The 22,595-nt window shown below is 43.4% G+C and overlaps 3 protein-coding genes across 4 annotated transcripts in view; 2 read left to right on the top strand and 1 right to left on the bottom strand.

Annotated features, from left to right (window-relative positions):
* Nucleotides 1-22,595, bottom strand: part of xab2 (XPA binding protein 2) — a 30,766-nt gene that overhangs the window by 7,268 nt on the left and 903 nt on the right. Inside the window, exon 1 of one of the 2 annotated variants that reach the window (XM_049745446.1) lies at nucleotides 784-917. The exons of the other annotated variant lie outside the window; for it this stretch is intronic. The gene's annotated coding sequence lies outside the window, so the exon portion shown is untranslated. Of the gene's footprint in view, nucleotides 1-783; nucleotides 918-22,595 lie in introns of those variants that run through there. 2 annotated transcript variants of the gene reach the window in all.
* On the top strand, nucleotides 220-10,552 carry LOC125983793 (myosin heavy chain, fast skeletal muscle). The gene is made up of 41 exons (XM_049745386.2): nucleotides 220-277; nucleotides 575-617; nucleotides 719-945; nucleotides 1,025-1,168; nucleotides 1,241-1,397; nucleotides 1,488-1,515; nucleotides 1,587-1,692; nucleotides 1,770-1,862; nucleotides 1,946-2,009; nucleotides 2,091-2,189; nucleotides 2,271-2,374; nucleotides 2,463-2,601; nucleotides 2,691-2,809; nucleotides 2,892-3,041; nucleotides 3,119-3,289; nucleotides 3,372-3,678; nucleotides 3,760-3,830; nucleotides 3,920-4,007; nucleotides 4,088-4,205; nucleotides 4,297-4,420; nucleotides 4,491-4,627; nucleotides 4,721-4,976; nucleotides 5,073-5,315; nucleotides 5,404-5,580; nucleotides 5,658-5,803; nucleotides 5,891-5,981; nucleotides 6,062-6,451; nucleotides 6,530-6,656; nucleotides 6,737-6,855; nucleotides 7,017-7,213; nucleotides 7,294-7,477; nucleotides 7,556-7,721; nucleotides 7,830-7,954; nucleotides 8,078-8,386; nucleotides 8,456-8,659; nucleotides 9,381-9,506; nucleotides 9,583-9,753; nucleotides 9,851-9,955; nucleotides 10,041-10,136; nucleotides 10,215-10,346; nucleotides 10,448-10,552. The coding sequence occupies exons 3-41, from the start codon at nucleotides 739-741 to the stop codon at nucleotides 10,463-10,465; spliced, it is 5,808 nt and encodes a 1,935-aa protein (XP_049601343.1). The 5' UTR covers nucleotides 220-277; nucleotides 575-617; nucleotides 719-738; the 3' UTR covers nucleotides 10,466-10,552.
* Nucleotides 12,354-22,328, top strand: LOC125983792 (myosin heavy chain, fast skeletal muscle-like). The gene is made up of 41 exons (XM_049745384.1): nucleotides 12,354-12,382; nucleotides 12,653-12,710; nucleotides 12,794-13,016; nucleotides 13,198-13,341; nucleotides 13,406-13,562; nucleotides 13,652-13,679; nucleotides 13,756-13,870; nucleotides 13,945-14,037; nucleotides 14,120-14,183; nucleotides 14,288-14,386; nucleotides 14,468-14,571; nucleotides 14,662-14,800; nucleotides 14,890-15,008; nucleotides 15,089-15,238; nucleotides 15,316-15,486; nucleotides 15,569-15,875; nucleotides 16,028-16,098; nucleotides 16,202-16,289; nucleotides 16,372-16,489; nucleotides 16,595-16,718; nucleotides 16,817-16,953; nucleotides 17,048-17,303; nucleotides 17,393-17,635; nucleotides 17,708-17,884; nucleotides 17,988-18,133; nucleotides 18,221-18,311; nucleotides 18,392-18,781; nucleotides 18,872-18,998; nucleotides 19,078-19,196; nucleotides 19,335-19,531; nucleotides 19,612-19,795; nucleotides 19,871-20,036; nucleotides 20,291-20,415; nucleotides 20,535-20,843; nucleotides 20,906-21,109; nucleotides 21,186-21,311; nucleotides 21,388-21,558; nucleotides 21,652-21,756; nucleotides 21,823-21,918; nucleotides 22,005-22,136; nucleotides 22,219-22,328. The coding sequence occupies exons 3-41, from the start codon at nucleotides 12,813-12,815 to the stop codon at nucleotides 22,234-22,236; spliced, it is 5,814 nt and encodes a 1,937-aa protein (XP_049601341.1). The 5' UTR covers nucleotides 12,354-12,382; nucleotides 12,653-12,710; nucleotides 12,794-12,812; the 3' UTR covers nucleotides 22,237-22,328.

Raw genomic sequence — 22,595 nt, 5'->3', positions numbered from 1 at the left:
ATGAATAAAAAAACACAATGAAAATCATTTTTTTAATTTTGGGTGTGTCATCACTATTTCCTATCTGCTGTACTACAGACATTTTTGGTTTACAGTTTCATGTTCAGACACAAAAAGCTTCGCCAAGCTCGGGTGTCAGATGATGTCCGTCATGATGAGAGAGATACATGCCCAAATCGAGTTGTGATCATCTGCTGACATGCTCATGTCCCGCCTATATAAACGCAAACGCTTCACATCCACTGACAACTCACAGGCAGGCTTCTCACCCACCCAGGTTTGTGCTGTTCACGCTGTTTATTATCCGAATACCTTTTTTTTTTTTTTTTAATTAAACAGTTTGATGTGATCCCATGTCATACACTTTAACATTTAATGATTTGAAAAATTCTTTAGTTGATTTTAGACCAGCAGTAAGGCTTAGTACTCTTTTAACAGCTCATTCTATATTTAAGCTAACTGTTAATGAAGCTAATAAATATATAAAGAAAAAAATATTTAATTAATTTTACAAATTGAATTTTACTGTAACTGTGATCGTTTCTGATTTTTTTTTTTTTATCACTGCTTTCAGGCAAGCGCCAAAATACTGCGCCCCACGTTCTTGATTAAGTGAGGTATGATGTTACAATATTAGGCACACGGCCATTATTATTTGTAAAACTGTCTTGTACGTGAAAATCAAGACATTTCAATTCATAGTTATTCTTTGTTTCAGTCTCAAATAAAGGTGCCATCATGGGGGACAAGGACATGGATAGCTTTGGGCCGGCGGCTATTTACCTCCGCAAACCAGAGAAGGAGAGGATTGAGGCTCAGAATACACCTTTTGATGCTAAAACGGCATACTTTGTGACTGTTCCTGATGAGATGTACCTCAAGGGCAAACTCGTCAGTAAAGAGGGTGGCAAAGCGACCGTTGAAGTTCTTGGAGTTCCTGGAAAGGTGCGAAATTTAAAGTGTGAAAAATGTCCATGTGATAGAATACTATCATTTTCTTAAATAATTTATTTTCTATTGATAGTCAGTCACCGTCAAAGAGGATGAGATTCATCCCATGAACCCTCCCAAGTTCGACAAAATTGAGGACATGGCCATGATGACCCACCTCAACGAGCCTTGTGTGCTGTATAACCTCAAAGAGCGTTATGCGTCATGGATGATCTACGTGAGTTTTCATTATCTAGCAATCTGTATTTCTTAACTTTACATGTCTAACTTCTCATGGCTACTTTTGCAGACCTACTCTGGGTTGTTCTGCGTCGTGGTGAATCCCTACAAGTGGCTTCCGGTGTACGACGCTACATGCGTATCAGCGTACAGAGGCAAGAAGAGGATTGAAGCCCCGCCCCACATCTTCTCCATCTCTGACAACGCCTATCAGTTCATGCTCACTGGTAAAAAAAATTTTGATCAAGTCCTGCAGGCAAGACATTGTAGTAGCTACAATTAATAGCTAATATTTTTGGCAACTTCTCTCATTTTAGACCGTGAAAATCAGTCCATCCTGATCACGTAAGTCATGAAAACAACTATTTTATTTGAAATTTTGAGACACCGCACTGAAATATCCTGATCTTCTCCAGTGGAGAATCCGGTGCCGGAAAGACTGTCAACACCAAGCGTGTCATCCAGTACTTTGCAACAATTGCAGTTGCTGGAGTCAAAAAGGCCGAACCTGGGAAGATGCAGGTAAAACTACAATTATACTCAAAAGAGCATGGTCGCTCCTAAAAATCTTTATTGACGGTATGGTTGTGCCTTTGTAGGGTTCTCTGGAAGATCAAATCATTGCAGCCAACCCCCTGCTGGAGGCCTACGGTAATGCCAAGACCGTAAGGAACGACAACTCGTCCCGTTTCGTAAGTAGCTCAATCAGAACGCTTTAATTTCTGCATGTTGACTGTCAAAGAGAAAAACTGACACGTTCCTGGTCAACATTTAGGGTAAATTCATCAGAATCCACTTTGGCTCTACTGGCAAGCTGGCCTCTGCTGATATTGAAACTTGTGAGTTTTCAGACCCCACGTGAGTGGCCAAAAACATGTTGGCTACAAATAAATTCTCATGTGTGTCTAACAAATGCTCAGATCTGCTGGAGAAGTCCCGTGTCACCTTCCAGCTGTCAGCTGAGAGGAGCTACCATATCTTCTATCAGCTGATGACAGGACACAAGCCCGAGCTGCTCGGTATGCCACGACAAATAGACTTCAGTAAAACTTCAGTAAATCTGAAAAATTGACTTGTGCGCTCACTGAACTTAACTCCAGAGGGGCTGCTGATCACCACCAACCCATATGACTACCCAATGATCAGTCAGGGTGAAATCACTGTCAAGAGCATTGATGACGTTGAGGAGTTCGTCGCAACAGATGTAAGGATGCAATTCAAACACTATTAATGAGGTTTGTGCAATACGAGAACGAGAATCCAACTCTAACTGTGGTTAATGTACATTGCAGACAGCTATCGACATCCTGGGATTCACTGCGGAAGAGAAACTCGGCATCTACAAGCTGACTGGTGCTGTGATGCATCATGGCAACATGAAATTCAAGCAGAAGCAGCGTGAGGAGCAGGCGGAACCTGACGGCACCGAAGGTATGTCTTGGGTATTTTAGGAACTGTATCAAGTGTTGAATATAAAGCAGCATTCATGTCTAAACTGACTGTCAAATGTCTCTTCTTAGTGGCTGACAAGATTGCCTATCTTTTGGGCTTGAACTCGGCCGATATGCTGAAAGCTCTGTGCTACCCTCGAGTCAAAGTTGGGAATGAATTTGTGACCAAAGGTCAAACCGTCCCACAGGTAAAAATAAAATAAAATTGAGACTTTGTTATAACTTCCATATTGAACAAAACAAATTGTAACCTTAACATCTCTTTACTAGGTCAACAATTCTGTGTCAGCTCTCTGCAAATCCATCTATGAGAAAATGTTCTTGTGGATGGTCATCCGTATCAATGAGATGTTGGACACAAAGCAGCCAAGACAGTTCTTCATTGGAGTGTTGGATATCGCTGGATTTGAGATCTTCGATGTGAGTCACAGAACAATCGAATCAGCTCAGACAAACACATCAGTGGATTAATAAAGTGTAATGTCTGTATTCTGTAGTTCAACAGCTTGGAGCAACTGTGCATCAACTTCACCAATGAGAAACTGCAACAGTTCTTCAACCACCACATGTTTGTCCTGGAGCAAGAGGAATACAAGAAAGAAGGCATTGAATGGGAGTTCATTGACTTTGGTATGGACTTGGCAGCTTGCATTGAGCTTATCGAGAAGGTGAGAGACATACTGTGTATGACAACATTCAATTTGATTCAAAATCTTGATTTGTAAGTATCTGACAAATACTCTTCTTCAGCCAATGGGCATCTTCTCCATCCTTGAAGAGGAATGCATGTTCCCCAAGGCCTCTGACACCACCTTCAAGAACAAGTTGCATGACCAGCATCTTGGCAAAACCAAGGCCTTTGAGAAGCCAAAGCCCGCAAAGGGCAAGGCTGAGGCCCACTTCTCACTGGTTCACTACGCCGGTACCGTGGACTACAATATCAATGGTTGGTTGGACAAGAACAAGGACCCCCTGAATGACTCTGTTGTTCAGCTCTACCAGAAGGCAGCAAACAAGCTGCTGGCTATGTTGTATGCCACCCATAATGCCGCTGAAGGTATGAAGCTCATTCGGTTGCTGACAACATTGACATTGAATATGCAGGTTCAATAAAACTATTACATATTTTCAAAATTAGAATCTGGTGCAAAGAAAGGTGGTGGAAAGAAGAAGGGTGGTTCTTTCCAGACTGTCTCTGCTCTATTCAGGGTAACATAAGAAAAAAACTGAAAGAAATAGATGACTTTTCCATCAATTTCTGTTGACATTAAAAAGAACTGTTCTATTCTGCGTCACAGGAGAACTTGGGCAAGCTGATGACCAACTTGAGGAGCACTCATCCTCACTTTGTGCGTTGCCTGATTCCCAACGAATCAAAAACCCCAGGTTTGATGTTTTACTTAAAAGCCATTTTCCTGAACTGTAGCCGGAACCCCCCAGAAATAACTGAGGTCTTTTGCATTCAGGTCTGATGGAGAACTTCTTGGTCATCCACCAGCTGAGGTGTAACGGTGTGCTTGAGGGTATCAGAATCTGCAGAAAGGGCTTCCCCAGCAGAATCCTCTACGGTGATTTCAAGCAGAGGTGACTATAAATTTCTAAATGTTGCTTAAACTATAATGCGGTAGTGTACAGTCAAGACAATATGCCAAGTAAAACATGTCCTACCACACAGATACAAAGTCTTGAATGCCAGCGTCATTCCTGAAGGTCAGTTCATTGACAATAAGAAAGCTTCAGAGAAACTGCTGGGCTCCATTGATGTGGATCACAGTCAATACAAATTTGGCCACACAAAGGTATGACAGAGGGACTTCATCTTTTCTGAGTTGTGTGCATGTCTGATCAACTATTAATCACACCACACAGGTGTTCTTCAAAGCTGGTTTGCTGGGTGCCCTGGAGGAGATGAGAGATGAGAAACTGGCTGAGCTGGTGACCATGACTCAGGCCCTCTGCAGAGGATATGTCATGAGGAAAGAGTTTGTGAAGATGATGGAGAGGAGGTAAGTCTATTGTCATTTAGTGTACATCCAACCAACAGCAGTCCCCAAAAACATACCGCAATAAAATACCCTTCTGTTCCTTTCCTCCCTCAGAGAATCTATCTTCAGCATCCAGTACAACCTCCGTTCCTTCATGAATGTGAAAAACTGGCCGTGGCTGAAGCTGTACTTCAAGGTCAAGCCTCTCCTGAAGAGTGCCGAGACTGAGAAAGAGCTGGCGCAGATGAAGGAGAATTATGATAAGATGCAATCAGACCTCGCTAATGCTCTGGCCAAAAAGAAGGAGCTGGAAGAGAAAATGGTGTCCCTGCTGCAGGAGAAGAATGACCTGCAACTGCAAATCGCAGCGGTAGGGGAAATAGTCGATACTTAGTACATGGCATACTCTGCAAAGACATGCACAAAATGCAGTCTCAAATTGTGTAAAATCTTCATTTGCATCTAGGAAGGTGAGCACCTTTCAGATGCTGAGGAAAGATGCGAGGGGCTCATTAAGAGCAAGATCCAGCTTGAGGCTAAAGTCAAAGAGACAGCCGAGAGACTGGAAGATGAAGAAGAGATCAATGCTGAATTGACCGCTAAGAAGAGGAAGCTGGAGGATGAATGCTCAGAGCTGAAGAAGGATATTGATGATATGGAACTCACCTTGGCTAAAGTGGAAAAGGAGAAACACGCCACTGAAAATAAGGTAAACTTTGACTCAGTTTATATTTATTACAGTCACAACTAAATCAAGTATTTGCCTTAAATACTTCAACAAAATCACAATCTTTCAGGTGAAAAACCTGACAGAGGAGTTGGCAACTCAAGATGAGGCTATTGCCAAGTTGACCAAGGAGAAGAAAGCCCTCCAAGAGGCTCACCAACAAACATTGGACGATCTGCAGGCGGAGGAAGACAAAGTCAACACTCTGACCAAGGCCAAGACAAAGCTGGAACAGCAAGTGGACGACGTAAGAACACCACAGTGGCCATATAAATGTTTCATGGATCATGACTCATTGTCATCTAAATAAATGCAATGTAACAGCTTGAAGGCTCCCTGGAGCAAGAGAAGAAGCTCCGCATGGACCTTGAGAGAGCCAAGAGGAAGCTTGAGGGTGACCTGAAACTGGCCCAGGAATCCATAATGGATCTGGAGAATGATAAACAACAATCAGATGAAAAACTCAAGAAGTAAGAGAAAGATTCAGACTGGAACTTATGGTTTCTGTTGATTCCTGCTGCAAAGATGGAGCATGTCTTTCTCCTTTCTACTCTAAGGAAAGACTTTGAGACCAGTCAGCTCCTCAGCAAGATTGAGGATGAACAGTGTCTTGGTGCTCAACTCCAGAAGAAGATCAAGGAACTCCAGGTACATTACTCACCTAATTACACTTGCCATGAGAAGATCTCATTGGGTTGCAGTCAATACAATAATATCGTCCCACCTAGGCTCGTATTGAGGAGCTGGAAGAAGAGATCGAAGCTGAGAGGGCAGCCCGGGCCAAGGTGGAGAAGCAGAGGTCTGACCTCTCCAGGGAACTGGAGGAGATCAGCGAAAGGCTTGAGGAAGCCGGTGGAGCAACGGCCGCTCAGATTGAGATGAACAAGAAGCGGGAGGCTGAGTTCCAGAAGCTGCGTCGGGACCTTGAAGAGTCCACCCTGCAGCATGAGGCGACGGCCGCCGCTCTCCGCAAGAAGCAGGCTGACAGCGTGGCAGAGTTGGGCGAGCAGCTCGACAACCTCCAGCGTGTCAAGCAGAAGCTGGAGAAGGAAAAGAGCGAGTACAAGATGGAGATTGATGACCTCTCCAGCAACATGGAGACTGTTGCCAAATCCAAGGCAAGGATATTTCCATGAGGGTGACATTTTATCTGAATTACAATCACATCATGCTAAATATTGAGAATTCAATTACAGAGTAACTTGGAGAAAATAGCCAGAAGCCTTGAAGACCAGCTGGCAGAGCTCAAGTCCAAATATGACGAGAATTTCCGTCAGTTCAATGACATGAGTGCCCAGAGGGCAAGGCTCCAAACAGAAAATGGTAAGTCAGAAGATAACATGATCTCATATTTTTAGATTTGCCCTTCATGTTCATTGATCCCTTGTCACTTTCCTTTTTAGGTGAGTTTTCACGCCAGATTGAAGAGAAAGAAGCTCTGGTTTCCCAGCTCACCAGGGGCAAGCAGGTCTATACTCAGCAGATTGAGGAACTCAAGCGACTTGTTGAGGAGGAAGTGAAGGTAAATTCTGAATGGATGTCCTGATCCTTTAAGACAGAACTGGTACCATCTATCTTTCATCTGATATGACCATATTTGAAAGATCCATATTAAAAAGGTACAGGAAAAAAAAAAAAATCACAGCGACTTCAACAAATAGCAATTGTTTCTTTGCTCATCAGGCCAAGAATGCCCTGGCTCATGCGGTTCAGTCTGCCCGCCACGACTGCGATCTGCTCCGAGAGCAGTTTGAGGAGGAGCAGGAGGCTAAAGCTGAACTGCAGCGAGGAATGTCCAAGGCCAACAGCGAGGTGGCACAGTGGAGGTCTAAGTATGAGACCGATGCTATCCAGCGCACTGAGGAGCTGGAGGAGGCCAAGTAAGGAACTTTGACATAAGAATAGGATGTTTCCAGAGATTTTCTGCAAATGACAACCCAAAAATCTTTGTCCATTACAGGAAGAAGCTTGCCCAGCGTCTCCAGGATGCCGAGGAGTCCATTGAGGCTGTGAACTCCAAGTGTGCCTCTTTGGAGAAGACCAAGCAGAGGCTCCAGGCTGAGGTGGAGGACCTCATGATTGATGTGGAGAGAGCTAATGCCCTTGCTGCCAACCTTGACAAGAAGCAGAGGAACTTTGATAAGGTGAACAAGCGATTAAAGGTTCTGAGTGAAGTACAGTAGTTCAAAGTACTTCAATGCGAAACATCTCAAATTGTCCAGGTCCTGGCCGAATGGAAGCAGAAATATGAGGAGGGCCAGGCAGAGCTGGAAGGTTCCCAGAAGGAGGCCCGTTCTCTCAGCACTGAGCTGTTCAAGATGAAGAACTCTTATGAGGAGGCCTTGGATCAGCTGGAGACCTTGAAGAGGGAGAACAAGAATCTGCAGCGTGAGTTATTCCTTCTTAAAGTGGATGAAATAATATGCGTGAGAATCTTGAAAAAAAAAATGGTGTAAAAGGATTTGCCATTCATTTATTATGTTCACTAATATTTAGAGGAAATCTCCGACCTGACTGAACAGCTTGGTCAGAGTGGAAAATGCATCCATGAGCTAGAAAAGGCCAAGAAGATTGTTGAGGGTGAGAAGGGTGAAATTCAGTCAGCACTGGAGGAGGCAGAGGTAAAACAAATTTTCTCAAATGTCTTGATTTGATGTGACTGTGATAACAAATAGATTTCTTTACTTGGTTCGATAAGATGTATCTTGGGTAACCAAAGGCAATGTCCCAACCATTCCCTTCAGGGAGCACTGGAGCACGAGGAAGCCAAGATTCTCCGCGTTCAGCTCGAGCTCAACCAAATCAAAGGCGAGGTTGACAGGAAGCTTGCAGAGAAGGATGAGGAGATGGAACAGATCAAGAGGAACAGCCAGAGAGTGATTGACTCCATGCAGAGCACGCTTGACGCTGAGGTCAGGAGCAGGAACGATGCCCTGAGACTCAAGAAGAAGATGGAGGGAGACCTCAACGAGATGGAGATTCAGCTGAGCCACGCCAACAGACAGGCTGCTGAAGCCCAGAAGCAACTGAGGAATGTCCAGGGACAACTCAAGGTGAGGTCTTTATTCAGTGCATATAAAATAGTAATGGCAATAGAAATTACTATTTACTTTTTTTGTCAGGATGCCCAACTGCACCTTGATGAGGCTATTCGAGGACAGGAAGAAATGAAGGAGCAGTTTGCCATGGTGGAGCGCAGGAACGGCCTGATGCTGGCTGAAATTGAGGAGTTGAGAGTCGCTCTGGAACAGACGGATAGATGCCGCAAAGTGGCCGAGCAGGAGCTGGTTGACGCTAGCGAGCGTGTCGGACTGCTTCACTCTCAGGTTCGTGCTCAGTAGTTCTAAAGTATTTTACTTTTGGATACTGTGGTATATGGTTTTTGCTGCTTCGCTGGTCTTCAAAAACACTCGGTGATCGGTGGCTGTTTCCCGACGAATGAGCACTTCAGGGACCCACGGCTGATTGGGAAAAGATTTTATTCAACCGATGTCAGAGTGAAGTCTTTCCAAAAAGTTGAGTGGCACAAGGCATGGATGTCAAAAAGCCCCCTCCCCCCAAAAGGGGGAGAGAGCGAGAGCGAGCGAACCCGCGCTAGAGCGAGCCCTGGAACCAACGAACGACCCCTGCTCGAACGAGAGACAACGAACCCCCCCTCTTGTCAGGCCCGTAGCTTTTATACCTGACAAGAAGCTGATGTCACGGCTTGGGGTAACAGCTGTAGTTTTCAATCTACTAGTTTACTTCAGTCCTAAAAAGGAGATCTTGACCAGCGCTGTTGGTGATGGACAACAACAGCCACTTTACCTTATTATAGGATTGCACACATTGCTGAAACTGAATTCTCCCTGGTCACGGCCAACTGGCCCTTCTGTCTTCTACTACGTACTTATACACTACTGAAACTAAAGCTTCTCTGTACAGCAAATATAGTTTGATAGTCTTACTACTACTAGTGGATCATCTAGTGCAACATACAGATACGCATAAAGTTCAAAATTCACTTCAATACAAAACGGTTCTAATTCATGAATTTGTCACATTCAGAACACTAGCCTGATGAACACCAAGAAGAAGCTGGAGTCTGACTTCGTTCAGGTTCAAGGTGAAGTTGAAGATGCTGTTCAGGAGGCACGAAATGCTGAGGAGAAGGCCAAAAAGGCCATCACTGATGTGAGTGAGAACGTGAACACCGACCTGCCAATGGAATCAATATTTGGAAATATCAAAACAACACTCTTGATTTCAGGCTGCCATGATGGCCGAGGAGCTGAAGAAGGAGCAGGACACCAGCGCTCACCTGGAGAGGATGAAGAAGAACCTGGAGGTGACTGTCAAGGACCTGCAGCACCGCCTGGATGAGGCCGAGAGCCTGGCCATGAAGGGTGGCAAGAAGCAACTCCAGAAACTGGAGGCTAGGGTATGAACTATAATCTCCATGCATCCAGTTATAAACACTATATTCCACTGTACACTACATTGTAAAATACAAACGCACCACATCATGCGCCCTGTAGGTGCGTGAGCTGGAATCAGAGGTTGATGCCGAACAGAGACGTGGAGCCGACGCTATTAAAGGAGTCCGTAAATATGAGAGGAGAGTGAAGGAGCTGACCTACCAGGTATAACTACCTCAAGCTCAACAAAAACAAAACTTGTAGTTCATAAAAGTCTTTTCTTACTGACTATGGAATCCTTTCTCTATAGACTGAGGAGGACAAGAAGAACAACAGCAGACTTCAGGATCTGGTGGACAAACTGCAATTGAAAGTCAAGTCTTACAAGAGACAGGCTGAGGAGGCTGTAAGTTAAATTGCGTAGATCTTAAGCTTCTGCAGCTGACTTTACCGTAACCGTGGTTGTTGCCTATTTGAAACACAGGAGGAGCAGGCCAACACTCACATGTCCAGGTTCAGGAAGGTCCAGCATGAGATGGAGGAGGCTCAGGAGCGTGCTGACATCGCCGAGTCCCAGGTCAACAAGCTGAGGGCCAAGAGCCGTGATATTGGCAAGGTAACATTTGGGCAACCGCAATCATGCGAGAAGCAATCTCTGTGCGTTACTGTTTTGAATCAGGTCCTTTGACTGATTTTTTTTTTTCGTTTTCTTTGTAGAGCGACTCCGCTGAGTAAGAAGAGCGCGAAGATGCCTTTAAAAAGCAAGCATAAAATATGCTGTGATTAAGGGTTCATCAATAAAGTATATATTTATTACTACTATCTTGAATCTTTGGTTTTGTTTTAGGGTAACTATAATTTTATAACATATACAACCCTAATGAGGATAATGAGAATAAACGATGTCGAAAATAGATGGGTTGATGTAAACTGTTGTGGTGAAAAGGAGGTTTCACGCTACTGAGCTAGCATAGCAGTCTTACAACGGACTATCAGCATTGCTCGTTGACTTAACAAAGTAGCCCGGTAGGAATATTTTGTCCTGCATTTAAGGGACACTCTAATTTTGCAAATGAATCCAAAATGATAATTGAAAATCAAGAATAAATTTAATTTCCTACTTTCACTATTTGCTTGAAAACTAAAATCTTATTCCAATTGCAATAAAGTTCATTTCGGAATCTTGGTTTAATATACAGTGAGAAAATACCTAAAAAGAGGCCAAATTTAAAAGTGACTGAAATGCATAAATTTCAAGTCCTCTACCTCTTAGATAAGGACCAGGAAAGTCAGCAAAAGTGAAGCAACACACATACAGCAAAAGTCCGCAAGGACACATACGTCACGCAGCATTAGCAGATGTCAGCGACTTACAGTATCATACACAGCAAGTGGATTAAGTTCAATTGGCTTGCGTGCAATTTATTTTGGGCCTGATCTCAAATGAGTTGCCAAGTGTTTGTTTACCCATTTAGGGACACGCATGGCTGGCGACTGAGCGTGTAAGAGTAGAACTGCATCTTTGGTTTTATTGGAGGAATGTGAGATGCAGCGTATACAGGAATCTGAAGACCACTTATGTCTGAGACTGGGTGCCTGTACAAAATAATGTTATGGAGAATTAGGTGAGCTTACATAAGTATTTGCTCATTTTGAAATGGTGTAAAACAAATGGAGAAGCTAATATATGTTTTGAAGATTTAAAATGAGTTTAGTGGTCAGAGCAGCAAACACAGAAAATTTGGGGTTAAGAATAGATTTACAATTAGGCATTGCATATACATTTCAGTCCGAGGTAGAAAATAGTTCCTAGGAAAGTGGCCAATGAAAGCTTCAGGGTGGGTGAGAGCGTCTTTCTTTCATTACAAAGATTTCAAACATGCAAGTGTCCTGCAACCAAACACCGGTGGAATTCAGATGCGTCTTCCAGCCATCAATCAATCCTTTCCTTCAAGCTATCTTGAATTAAACTCGGTTGACATTAATGACATGTTGCTATGTTCTTTTAAATCTAGAACTACATTATTGGGAAGCGTAGACAAAGAGTATTTTGGCTGTTTCGCAAAGGATATCAATGGACTTGAGCAACGAGATCACTTTCGCTTGGCGGTGCCAGTCAGCTGCAGAACATTTGTACAGCAATAGTTTTCTCACTCATGGGCAGCAATGATTTTCTATCTTTCTCATGAAAGAATTAATATACACTGTTACTGTACATAAAATGCCTTAATTAATTAATTTCTGTTTACTGTATATTCTTGTGATCATCATTTTAGTGTTACCACATCCTATAGTTAAGTGATCAAAAATTAATAGTGGCATGATGGCACATTTTTCAAAAATAAGAATTTTAAATTAAATTTGGAACCATACAGAAGGTTTTTATTTTATTTTCATTTTTTTATTTGAGTGAATTGTTGAGAGTGTTGGTTGGAATTTCACACAAGGGTTTGTGCCATTCAAGCAGATGGTGTAACTTTATACTGGATTTTTTAAACTCTAATCACAAATGTCCGAGTGACCAAATAGGCAACAGGACGAAAAAAGGGCCATGACCAAACTTGAGTGAGTCTCCTGCTGACCAGGCACTCCAACCCTCTATAAAAAAGTCAGCCCCGCTCTCGAGCATCAGCTGATAGGTTTACAACACAGGTGAGTGTGTGGCGTTGGTTTCTTTACTCTTGATTGATGAGTTGATGTAGTGATAGTTGATTTTACGTCACTTCGCATCCATTCAGCCAGATTTTAAATGTTACTATTTGTGATAATATATAAATCCCAACTCAATTTTACGCAAATGTATGAATGCAGTAAATAACAACAGCTACCTCACTCTCTTTGATTGTCTAATTAGTTACTCAATTCTGATGTATAATGTAAAAAAAAAGATTTGAAACTGTTGTTTTTCTAATTTTTTTACAGCATCGCAAGACTCAATTGGACGGAGTACCCTTGATTTATTTTTTCTAACGAGATAGAGGTAAGACAACATATAAACACTGAAACACTGTATATGTATGGTAGCAAAAGCAAACCATCATCGCCATTTGAATCTTTTTGCAGTCTCCATTCAAGTGCCACCATGAGCACCGATGCAGAGATGGAGCAGTATGGCGCTGCAGCCATTTACCTCAGGAAGCCCGAGAGGGAGAGGATTGAGGCTCAAGCGGCTCCCTTTGATGCCAAAACCGCCTACTTTGTGGTAGATCCAGCTGAGATGTACCTCAAGGGTAAAGTCACCAAGAGGGAGGGTGGAAAAGCCACAGTTGAAATTGATGGTGGAAAGGTAGGTAACCGATTGTATGACATCTGCCAACATTTTCCAGTTCTTGTTAATGGACTACTAATATTGTGAGATATGGTCCTTGTTTCTTAAAAACTCTGCAGATTTATTTTGGTGATTTTAGGTTGACTGTTAATAATAATCTAATGAATTTCATCAAGACTTATAGTGTATTGTCATTTAGACTGTCACTGTGAAAGAGGATGACATCCACCCCAGAAACCCGCCCAAGTTCGATAAAATTGAGGACATGGCCATGATGACCCACCTCAACGAGCCTTGTGTGCTGTATAACCTCAAAGAGCGTTATGCGTCATGGATGATCTACGTGAGTTTTCACTTTTGAGCAATCTTAACTTGACACGTCTAACTTCTCATGGCTACTTCTGCAGACCTACTCTGGGTTGTTCTGCGTCGTGGTGAATCCCTACAAGTGGCTTCCGGTGTACGACGCTACATGCGTAGGAGCGTACAGAGGCAAGAAGAGGATTGAGGCCCCACCCCACATCTTCTCCATCTCTGACAACGCCTATCAGTTCATGCTCACAGGTAAGAAGCCAAGAGACTTTAATTTATGGAACTAGATGTTGACTACTTTGTAAAAATGCTCACTGAAATCATTTATGTTCGTTTTATAGATCGTGAGAATCAGTCTGTCCTGATTACGTGAGTAAAGCAGATGATGTTGGATAACATTACAGGACCCGAGGTCTAAATTTTAATTTGGTTTTGTCTAATGCAGTGGAGAATCCGGTGCAGGAAAGACTGTCAACACCAAGCGTGTCATCCAGTACTTTGCAACAATTGCAGCTATTGGTTCCAAGAAGGCTGAACAACAAACAGCAGGCAAAATTCAGGTAAATGGTGTAAATGTACATGTGAACAGGATTGGGGCAGGGGAATTACAGTAATTAAATATTTTTTTTGGCAGGGCTCTCTTGAAGACCAAATTGTTGCAGCCAACCCTCTGCTGGAGGCCTACGGTAATGCCAAGACTGTGAGGAATGACAACTCGTCTCGTTTCGTAAGTAGTTCAAATCGTCTTTTTTGTTTTGATCACTCATTGTGTTATCCTGAATCAAGAACCTTCTGTTGTTGTTAAATAGGGAAAATTTATCAGGATCCATTTTGGCTCCAGTGGAAAGCTGTCCTCTGCTGATATTGAAACATGTGAGTATAAACTGTACTCAGAAACAAGCACCAAATATTCATGTCTGGTAGAACGATATAAAATTTAATATTGCCACACTCTCACATTTAATTACTACTCTCAGATCTGCTGGAGAAGTCCCGTGTCACCTTCCAGCTGTCAGCTGAGAGGAGCTACCATATCTTCTATCAGCTGATGACAGGCCACAAGCCCGAGCTGCTCGGTATGCCACGCCAAATAGACTTCAGTAAAACTTCAGTAAATCTGAAAAATTGACTTGTGTGCTCACTGAACTTAACTCCAGAGGGGCTTCTGATCACCACCAACCCATATGACTACCCAATGATCAGTCAGGGTGAAATCACTGTCAAGAGCATCAATGACATTGAGGAGTTCATCGCAACAGATGTAAGCATACAATTCAAACACTATTAAAGACGTTTGTACAGTACGAGAATGAGAATCCAAAACTCTAAGTGTGGTTAATGTACATTGCAGACAGCTATCGACATCCTGGGATTCACTGCGGAAGAGAAACTCGGCATCTACAAGCTGACTGGTGCTGTGATGCATCATGGCAACATGAAATTCAAGCAGAAGCAGCGTGAGGAGCAGGCGGAACCTGACGGCACCGAAGGTATGTCTTGGGTATTTTAGGAACTGTACCAAGTGTTCAATATAAAGCAGCATTCATGTCTAAATTGACTGTCAAATGTCTCTTCTTAGTGGCTGACAAGATTGCCTATCTTTTGGGCTTGAACTCAGCCGATATGCTGAAAGCTTTGTGTTATCCCAGAGTCAAAGTTGGGAATGAATATGTGACCAAAGGTCAGACCGTCCCACAGGTAAGTAAAATAAAATTGAGACTCCATCATAACTTCCATATTGAACGAAACTAATTGTAACCTTAACATCTCTTTACTAGGTCAACAATTCTGTGTCAGCTCTCTGCAAATCCATTTATGAGAAAATGTTCTTGTGGATGGTCATCCGAATCAATGAGATGTTGGACACAAAGCAGCCAAGACAGTTCTTCATTGGAGTGTTGGATATCGCTGGATTTGAGATCTTCGATGTGAGTCACAGAACAATCGAATCAGCTCAGACAAACACATCTGTGGATTAATAAGGTGTAATGTCTGTATTCCGTAGTTCAACAGCTTGGAGCAACTGTGCATCAACTTCACCAATGAGAAACTGCAACAGTTCTTCAACCAACACATGTTTGTCCTGGAGCAAGAGGAATACAAGAAAGAAGGCATTGAATGGGAATTCATTGACTTTGGTATGGACTTGGCGGCTTGCATTGAGCTTATCGAGAAGGTGAGAGACATACTGTGTATGTCAACATTCAATTTGATTCAAAATCTTGATTTGTAAGTATCTGACAAATACTCTTCTTCAGCCAATGGGCATCTTCTCCATCCTTGAAGAGGAATGCATGTTCCCCAAGGCCTCTGACACAACCTTCAAGAACAAGTTGCATGACCAGCATCTTGGCAAAACCAAGGCCTTTGAGAAGCCAAAGCCCGCAAAGGGCAAGGCTGAGGCCCACTTCTCACTGGTTCACTACGCCGGTACCGTGGATTACAATATCAATGGTTGGTTGGACAAGAACAAGGACCCATTGAATGACTCCGTTGTCCAGCTCTATCAGAAGGCAGCAAACAAGCTGCTGGCTATGTTGTATGTCGCCCATGCTACAGCTGAAGGTAAAACTAACCGAGATATGAATGCACAAGGATGTTGTACACCATTCAGAATTACAATGTAAACATAATGATACAGGAAAAAAAAATTGATCCACAAGTATTGTCAAATTAATTGTAGCGGACATAACGGAAAGATTGTCTTTGAAAAACAGATGCTGGTGCAAAAAAAGGTGGTGGAAAGAAGAAGGGTGGTTCCTTCCAGACTGTGTCTGCTCTTTTCAGGGTACGTTTTCTCTTCTATAAGAATTAAAGTAAGAATTAAAAAAAAAAAAAACTTTGATCACGTTGGAAAGGGGCTGACTAGAATTTGTTGTGCTCAACCACAGGAGAATTTGGCTAAGCTGATGACCAACTTGAGGAGCACTCATCCTCACTTTGTGCGTTGCCTGATTCCCAACGAATCAAAAACCCCAGGTTCGATCTTTTAGAGAAGAGTCATTTTCCTGAACTGTAGCCCAAAAAAAGAAAATAAATGACTAAAATCTTTTGCATTCAGGTCTGATGGAGAACTTCTTGGTCATCCACCAGCTGAGGTGTAACGGTGTGCTTGAGGGTATCAGAATCTGCAGAAAGGGCTTCCCCAGCAGGATCCTCTATGCTGATTTCAAGCAGAGGTAGCTGTTAATTCGTTCAAATGTCTTCACTGAAAGTGAGACACTAGGTAAAAAATAAAATAAAATACGATGTGCAGTGATTAACCATCCAGCCTTCTTTCACAGATACAAAGTATTGAATGCCAGTGTCATCCCTGATGGACAATTCATTGACAACAAGAAAGCTTCAGAGAAACTGCTGGGCTCCATTGATGTGGATCACACTCAGTATAGATTTGGACACACAAAGGTGCATTTCCAGAGTAACAAATGGAAATAGAAGACATACCACATATTCTGCTGGATAGATATTTGCTAAAGACGTATTTACTTCAATTGCTGATCTAGGTGTTCTTCAAAGCTGGTCTGCTGGGTACCCTGGAGGAGATGAGAGATGAGAAACTGGCTGCATTGGTGACCATGACTCAGGCTCTCTCCAGAGGATATGTCATGAGGAAAGAGTTTGTGAAGATGATGGAGAGGAGGTAAGTCTATTGTCATTTAGTGTAAATCCAACCAACAGCAGTCCCCAAAAACATACAAGCAATAAAATGCCCTTCTGTTCCTTTCCTCCCACAGAGAATCTATCTTCAGCATCCAGTACAACCTCCGTTCCTTCATGAATGTGAAAAACTGGCCGTGGCTGAAGCTGTACTTCAAGGTCAAGCCTCTCCTGAAGAGTGCCGAGACAGAGAAAGAGCTGGCGCAGATGAAGGAGAATTATGATAAGATGCAATCAGACCTGGCTACGGCTCTGGGCAAAAAGAAGGAGCTGGAGGAGAAAATGGTGTCCCTGCTGCAGGAGAAGAATGACCTGCAACTACAAATCGCAGCGGTAAGGAAGAAGTAGGGTACATGGCATGCTCTGTAAAGACCTGCACAAAATGCAGTCTCAAATTGTGCAAATTCTTCATTTGCATCTAGGAGGGTGAGAACCTTTCAGATGCTGAGGAAAGATGCGAGGGGCTCATTAAGAGCAAGATCCAGCTCGAGGCCAAAGTCAAAGAGACAACCGAGAGACTGGAAGATGAAGAAGAGATCAATGCTGAGCTGACCGCTAAGAAGAGGAAGCTGGAGGACGAATGCTCAGAGCTCAAGAAAGATATTGATGATTTGGAACTCACCTTAGCTAAAGTAGAAAAGGAGAAACATGCCACTGAAAACAAGGTGAACTTTGACTTCATTTTAAATTTCACCACCAGAAACAGCTGGCAGTGACGTATTGCTTAAATATTTTAGGTGAAAAACCTGACAGAGGAGATGGCAACTCAAGATGAGACTATTGCCAAGTTGACAAAGGAGAAGAAAGCCCTCCAAGAGACTCACCAGCAAACACTGGATGATCTGCAGGCAGAGGAGGACAAAGTCAACACTCTGACCAAGGCCAAGACAAAGCTGGAACAGCAAGTGGATGACGTAAGAACACCATCATGGCCACATAAATGATTCAAGAGGACTCAGGTAGAACATCTTTTAAGGATCATGACTCGTTGTCGTTTAAATAAATGCGATGCAACAGCTTGAAGGCTCCCTGGAGCAAGAGAAGAAGATCCGCATGGACCTTGAGAGAGCCAAGAGGAAGCTTGAGGGTGACCTGAAACTGGCCCAGGAATCCATAATGGATCTGGAGAATGATAAACAACAATCAGATGAAAAACTCAAGAAGTAAGAGAAAGAATCAGACTGGAACTTATGGTTTCTGTTGATTCCTGCTGCAAAGATGTAGCATGTCTTTCTCCTTTCTACTCTAAGGAAAGACTTTGAGACCAGTCAGCTCCTCAGCAAGATTGAGGATGAACAGTCTCTTGGTGCTCAGCTCCAGAAGAAGATCAAGGAACTGCAGGTACATTTCTCACCTAATTACACTTGCCATGAGATGATCTCATTGGGTTGCAGTCAATACAATAATATTGTCCCACCTAGGCTCGTATTGAGGAGCTGGAAGAAGAGATCGAAGCTGAGAGGGCAGCTCGGGCTAAGGTGGAGAAGCAGAGATCTGACCTCTCCAGGGAATTGGAGGAGATCAGCGAGAGGCTCGAGGAAGCCGGTGGAGCAACAGCCGCTCAGATTGAGATGAACAAGAAGCGGGAGGCTGAGTTCCAGAAGCTGCGTCGGGATCTTGAAGAGTCCACCCTGCAGCATGAGGCAACGGCCGCCGCTCTCCGCAAGAAGCAGGCTGACAGCGTGGCAGAGTTGGGCGAGCAGCTCGACAACCTCCAGCGTGTCAAGCAGAAGCTGGAGAAGGAAAAGAGCGAGTACAAGATGGAGATTGATGACCTCTCCAGCAACATGGAGGCCGTTGCCAAATCCAAGGCAAGAATAATTATAATGACAAAATGAAATTATTTGGATCTATATGATGACACACTAAATGCTGACAATCCCTTATCCTATCCCTGACAGAGCAACTTGGAAAAAATGTGCAGAACACTTGAAGACCAGTGTGGAGAGCTCAAATCCAAATACGATGAGAATGCTCGTCAGTTGAATGACATCGCTATACAGAAGGCAAGACTCCAAACGGAGAATGGTAAGTCAGCTGTGGGCAAACTGTGATGAAATTTGCAATGTGAATGTTCAAATACTAATACTCCGAATTTGTCATTCAGGTGAGTTTTCTCGTCAGCTTGAGGAGAAGGACGCCCTTGTTTCTCAGTTGACGAGGGGCAAACAGGCATTCACTCAGCAAATGGAAGAGCTCAAGAGGCTGAATGAGGAAGAAGTGAAGGTAGAAGATACTATAAACAGGATGCAATCCTTCTCCTGTGTCGCAAGTTACACGAGGCTTGCTTCAAACGATCACTGAAGGTTTCTTTTTCATACAAACCGAAACAACAACTCAAATTGATTTCGTTGGGTTCATCAGGCCAAGAATGCCCTGGCTCATGCGGTTCAGTCTGCCCGCCACGACTGCGATCTGCTCCGAGAGCAGTTTGAGGAGGAGCAGGAGGCTAAAGCTGAACTGCAGCGAGGAATGTCCAAGGCCAACAGCGAGGTGGCACAGTGGAGGGCCAAGTATGAGACCGATGCTATCCAGCGCACTGAGGAGCTGGAGGAGGCCAAGTAAGGAACTTTGACATAAGAATAGGATGTTTCCAGAGATTTTCTGAAAATGACAACCCAAAAATCTTTGCCCATTACAGAAAGAAGCTTGCCCAGCGTCTCCAGGAAGCAGAGGAGTCCATTGAGGCTGTGAACTCCAAGTGTGCCTCTTTGGAGAAGACCAAGCAGAGGCTCCAGGGTGAGGTGGAGGACCTCATGATTGATGTGGAGAGAGCCAATGCCCTGGCTGCCAACCTTGACAAGAAGCAGAGAAACTTTGATAAGGTGAACGAGCGATTAAATATTGTGACGGCTCCATAGTTCACAGTGCTTCAATACAAAAAATCTAAATATGTCCAGATCATGGCCGAATGGAAGCAGAAATATGAGGAGGGCCAGGCAGAGCTGGAAGGTTCCCAGAAGGAGGCCCGTTCTCTCAGCACTGAACTGTTCAAGATGAAGAACTCTTATGAGGAGGCCTTGGATCAGCTGGAGACCTTGAAGAGGGAGAACAAGAACCTGCAGCGTGAGTCATTATGACTGAAATGAAACTAGCTTATGCAACCCAGATGATTAACCCCACTGTTTACACCCAAAGGTGTTGTTAGCAACAGTACAATTTCAACACTATCATATAAAGTACTGTATTATGATCATGTTGAGATGGCTCTAGTCTAGTCTAGATACACTGAAATTAATGTCAAGCTTCCAAAATATTGTTTATTTCCTTTGCCACTATCTTAAGGATGTGTTTAATATTATGTGTTTGTTCTTCTATAGAGGAGATCTCTGACTTGACTGAACAGATAGGTGAGAGTGGAAAGGCCCTCCATGAGCTGGAAAAGGCCAAAAAGACAGTGGAGAGTGAAAAGTCTGAGATACAGACAGCACTGGAGGAGGCAGAGGTACAGTAAATAGAATGTCGTGATACTTTGAATGTCTTTATTTCATAAGGAATGTATATCTTCAATTGGATAACACACAACTTGGTGAAGCAAAGCGACAATTTCAACTTTCTCCAAAGGGCACGCTGGAGCACGAGGAAGCCAAGATTCTCCGCATTCAGCTCGAGCTCAACCAAGTCAAGGGCGAGGTTGATAGAAAGCTGGCCGAGAAGGACGAGGAGATGGAGCAGATCAAGAGGAACAGCCAGAGAGTGATTGACTCCATGCAGAGCACGCTTGACGCTGAGGTCAGGAGCAGGAACGATGCCCTGAGGCTCAAGAAGAAGATGGAGGGAGACCTCAACGAGATGGAGATTCAGCTGAGCCATGCCAACAGACAGGCTGCAGAAGCCCAGAAGCAACTGAGGAATGTCCAGGGACAACTCAAGGTGAGGTCTTTACTCGATGCATACAAAATGAAAAATGACTATTTGCTTTTTTTGTTTGTCAGGATGCCCAACTGCACCTTGATGATGCTATTAGAGGACAGGAAGACATGAAGGAACAGGTTGCCATGGTAGAGCGCAGGAACGGATTGATGCTGGCTGAAATTGAGGAGCTGAGAGCCGCTCTGGAACAGTCGGATAGATCCCGCAAATTGGCCGAGCAGGAGCTGGTTGATGCTAGCGAGCGTGTCGGACTGCTTCACTCTCAGGTTCGTGCACAATAGTTTTGAAGTCTTTCACTTTCGGATACAAAACAGTTCTGATTCATAACTTTGTCACGTTCAGAACACTAGCCTGATCAACACCAAGAAGAAGCTGGAGGCTGACTTTGTTCAGGTTCAAGGTGAGGTCGACGATGCTGTTCAGGAGGCACGAAATGCTGAGGAGAAGGCCAAAAAGGCCATCACTGATGTGAGTGAGAACGTGAACACCGACCTGCCAATGGAATCAATATTTGGAAATATCAAAACAACACTCTTGATTTCAGGCTGCCATGATGGCCGAGGAGCTGAAGAAGGAGCAGGACACCAGCGCTCACCTGGAGAGGATGAAGAAGAACCTGGAGGTGACTGTCAAGGACCTGCAGCACCGCCTGGATGAGGCCGAGAACCTCGCCATGAAGGGTGGCAAGAAGCAACTCCAGAAACTCGAGTCTAGAGTACGTTATGGTATTTTGTCTACAACTATTTTTGAGCATCACACCGGACTTGAGCTCAATCTTACTATCGGACAAATGTGTTTCCTTCGTCAGGTGCGTGAGCTTGAAGCTGAAGTAGATGCCGAACAGAAACGTGGAGCTGATGCTATTAAAGGCGTACGCAAATATGAGAGAAGAGTGAAGGAGCTGACCTACCAGGTATCTTCTTTTTCACTCAAGTTTAAAAAGCCACATTTCAACACTTTCAAATTTTCGTCTATATAGACTGAGGAGGACAAGAAGAACATGACCAGACTTCAGGATCTGGTGGACAAATTGCAGCTCAAAGTCAAGTCTTACAAGAGGCAGTCTGAGGAGGCTGTGAGTAAATTTCTAAAATATATTTTCCATATTGGCTACAATTACTTTTTTTTTTTTACTCTGTCCTATCTCTAAATCTTCCACAGGAGGAGCAGGCCAATACTCACATGTCCAGGTTCAGGAAGGTCCAGCATGAGCTGGAGGAAGCTCAGGAGCGTGCTGACATTGCCGAGTCCCAGGTCAACAAGTTGAGGGCCAAGAGCCGTGATATTGGCAAGGTGACTACAGACTTCGATTAACAACACTTTCTTGGTTAACTTGAATAGAGTTAATATTTGTTCATGTTTTTTTTCCCCCTAGTCTGACGCTGCTGAATAAGGGACCACCCTTGGAGGACATTCAACAGAAATCATATAATATGAAGTAGCTGTTGAAATGGCTTTTACTCAATAAAATTTATTTGCATCTATGATTATGTCTCATTCAGTTCTCACTGTAGCTTTTCAAATAGCACCTTTGAAGCTACAAGTTTTATTACACATAGTTTGTGAATTTGTCTATGCAAAAAAAAAAAAAGCCAGAATCTGCTGCTTGCTCCAATAGATTTCATTTAGATAATATTTAAAAAAAAAAAAATAGATTTTTTTGTAAACCTCCAGTAAAACACAGCATCAGGAAATTAGATTACTCTCGACTACTGACATTAATTTTCGCTTGGAAAATAATCCACATACTCA

The sequence above is a fragment of the Syngnathus scovelli genome, chromosome 16, assembly GCF_024217435.2.
Source record: "Syngnathus scovelli strain Florida chromosome 16, RoL_Ssco_1.2, whole genome shotgun sequence".
NCBI classification, from domain to species: Eukaryota; Metazoa; Chordata; class Actinopteri; order Syngnathiformes; family Syngnathidae; genus Syngnathus; species Syngnathus scovelli.
This window is presented reverse-complemented; position numbering and strand designations above follow the sequence as displayed.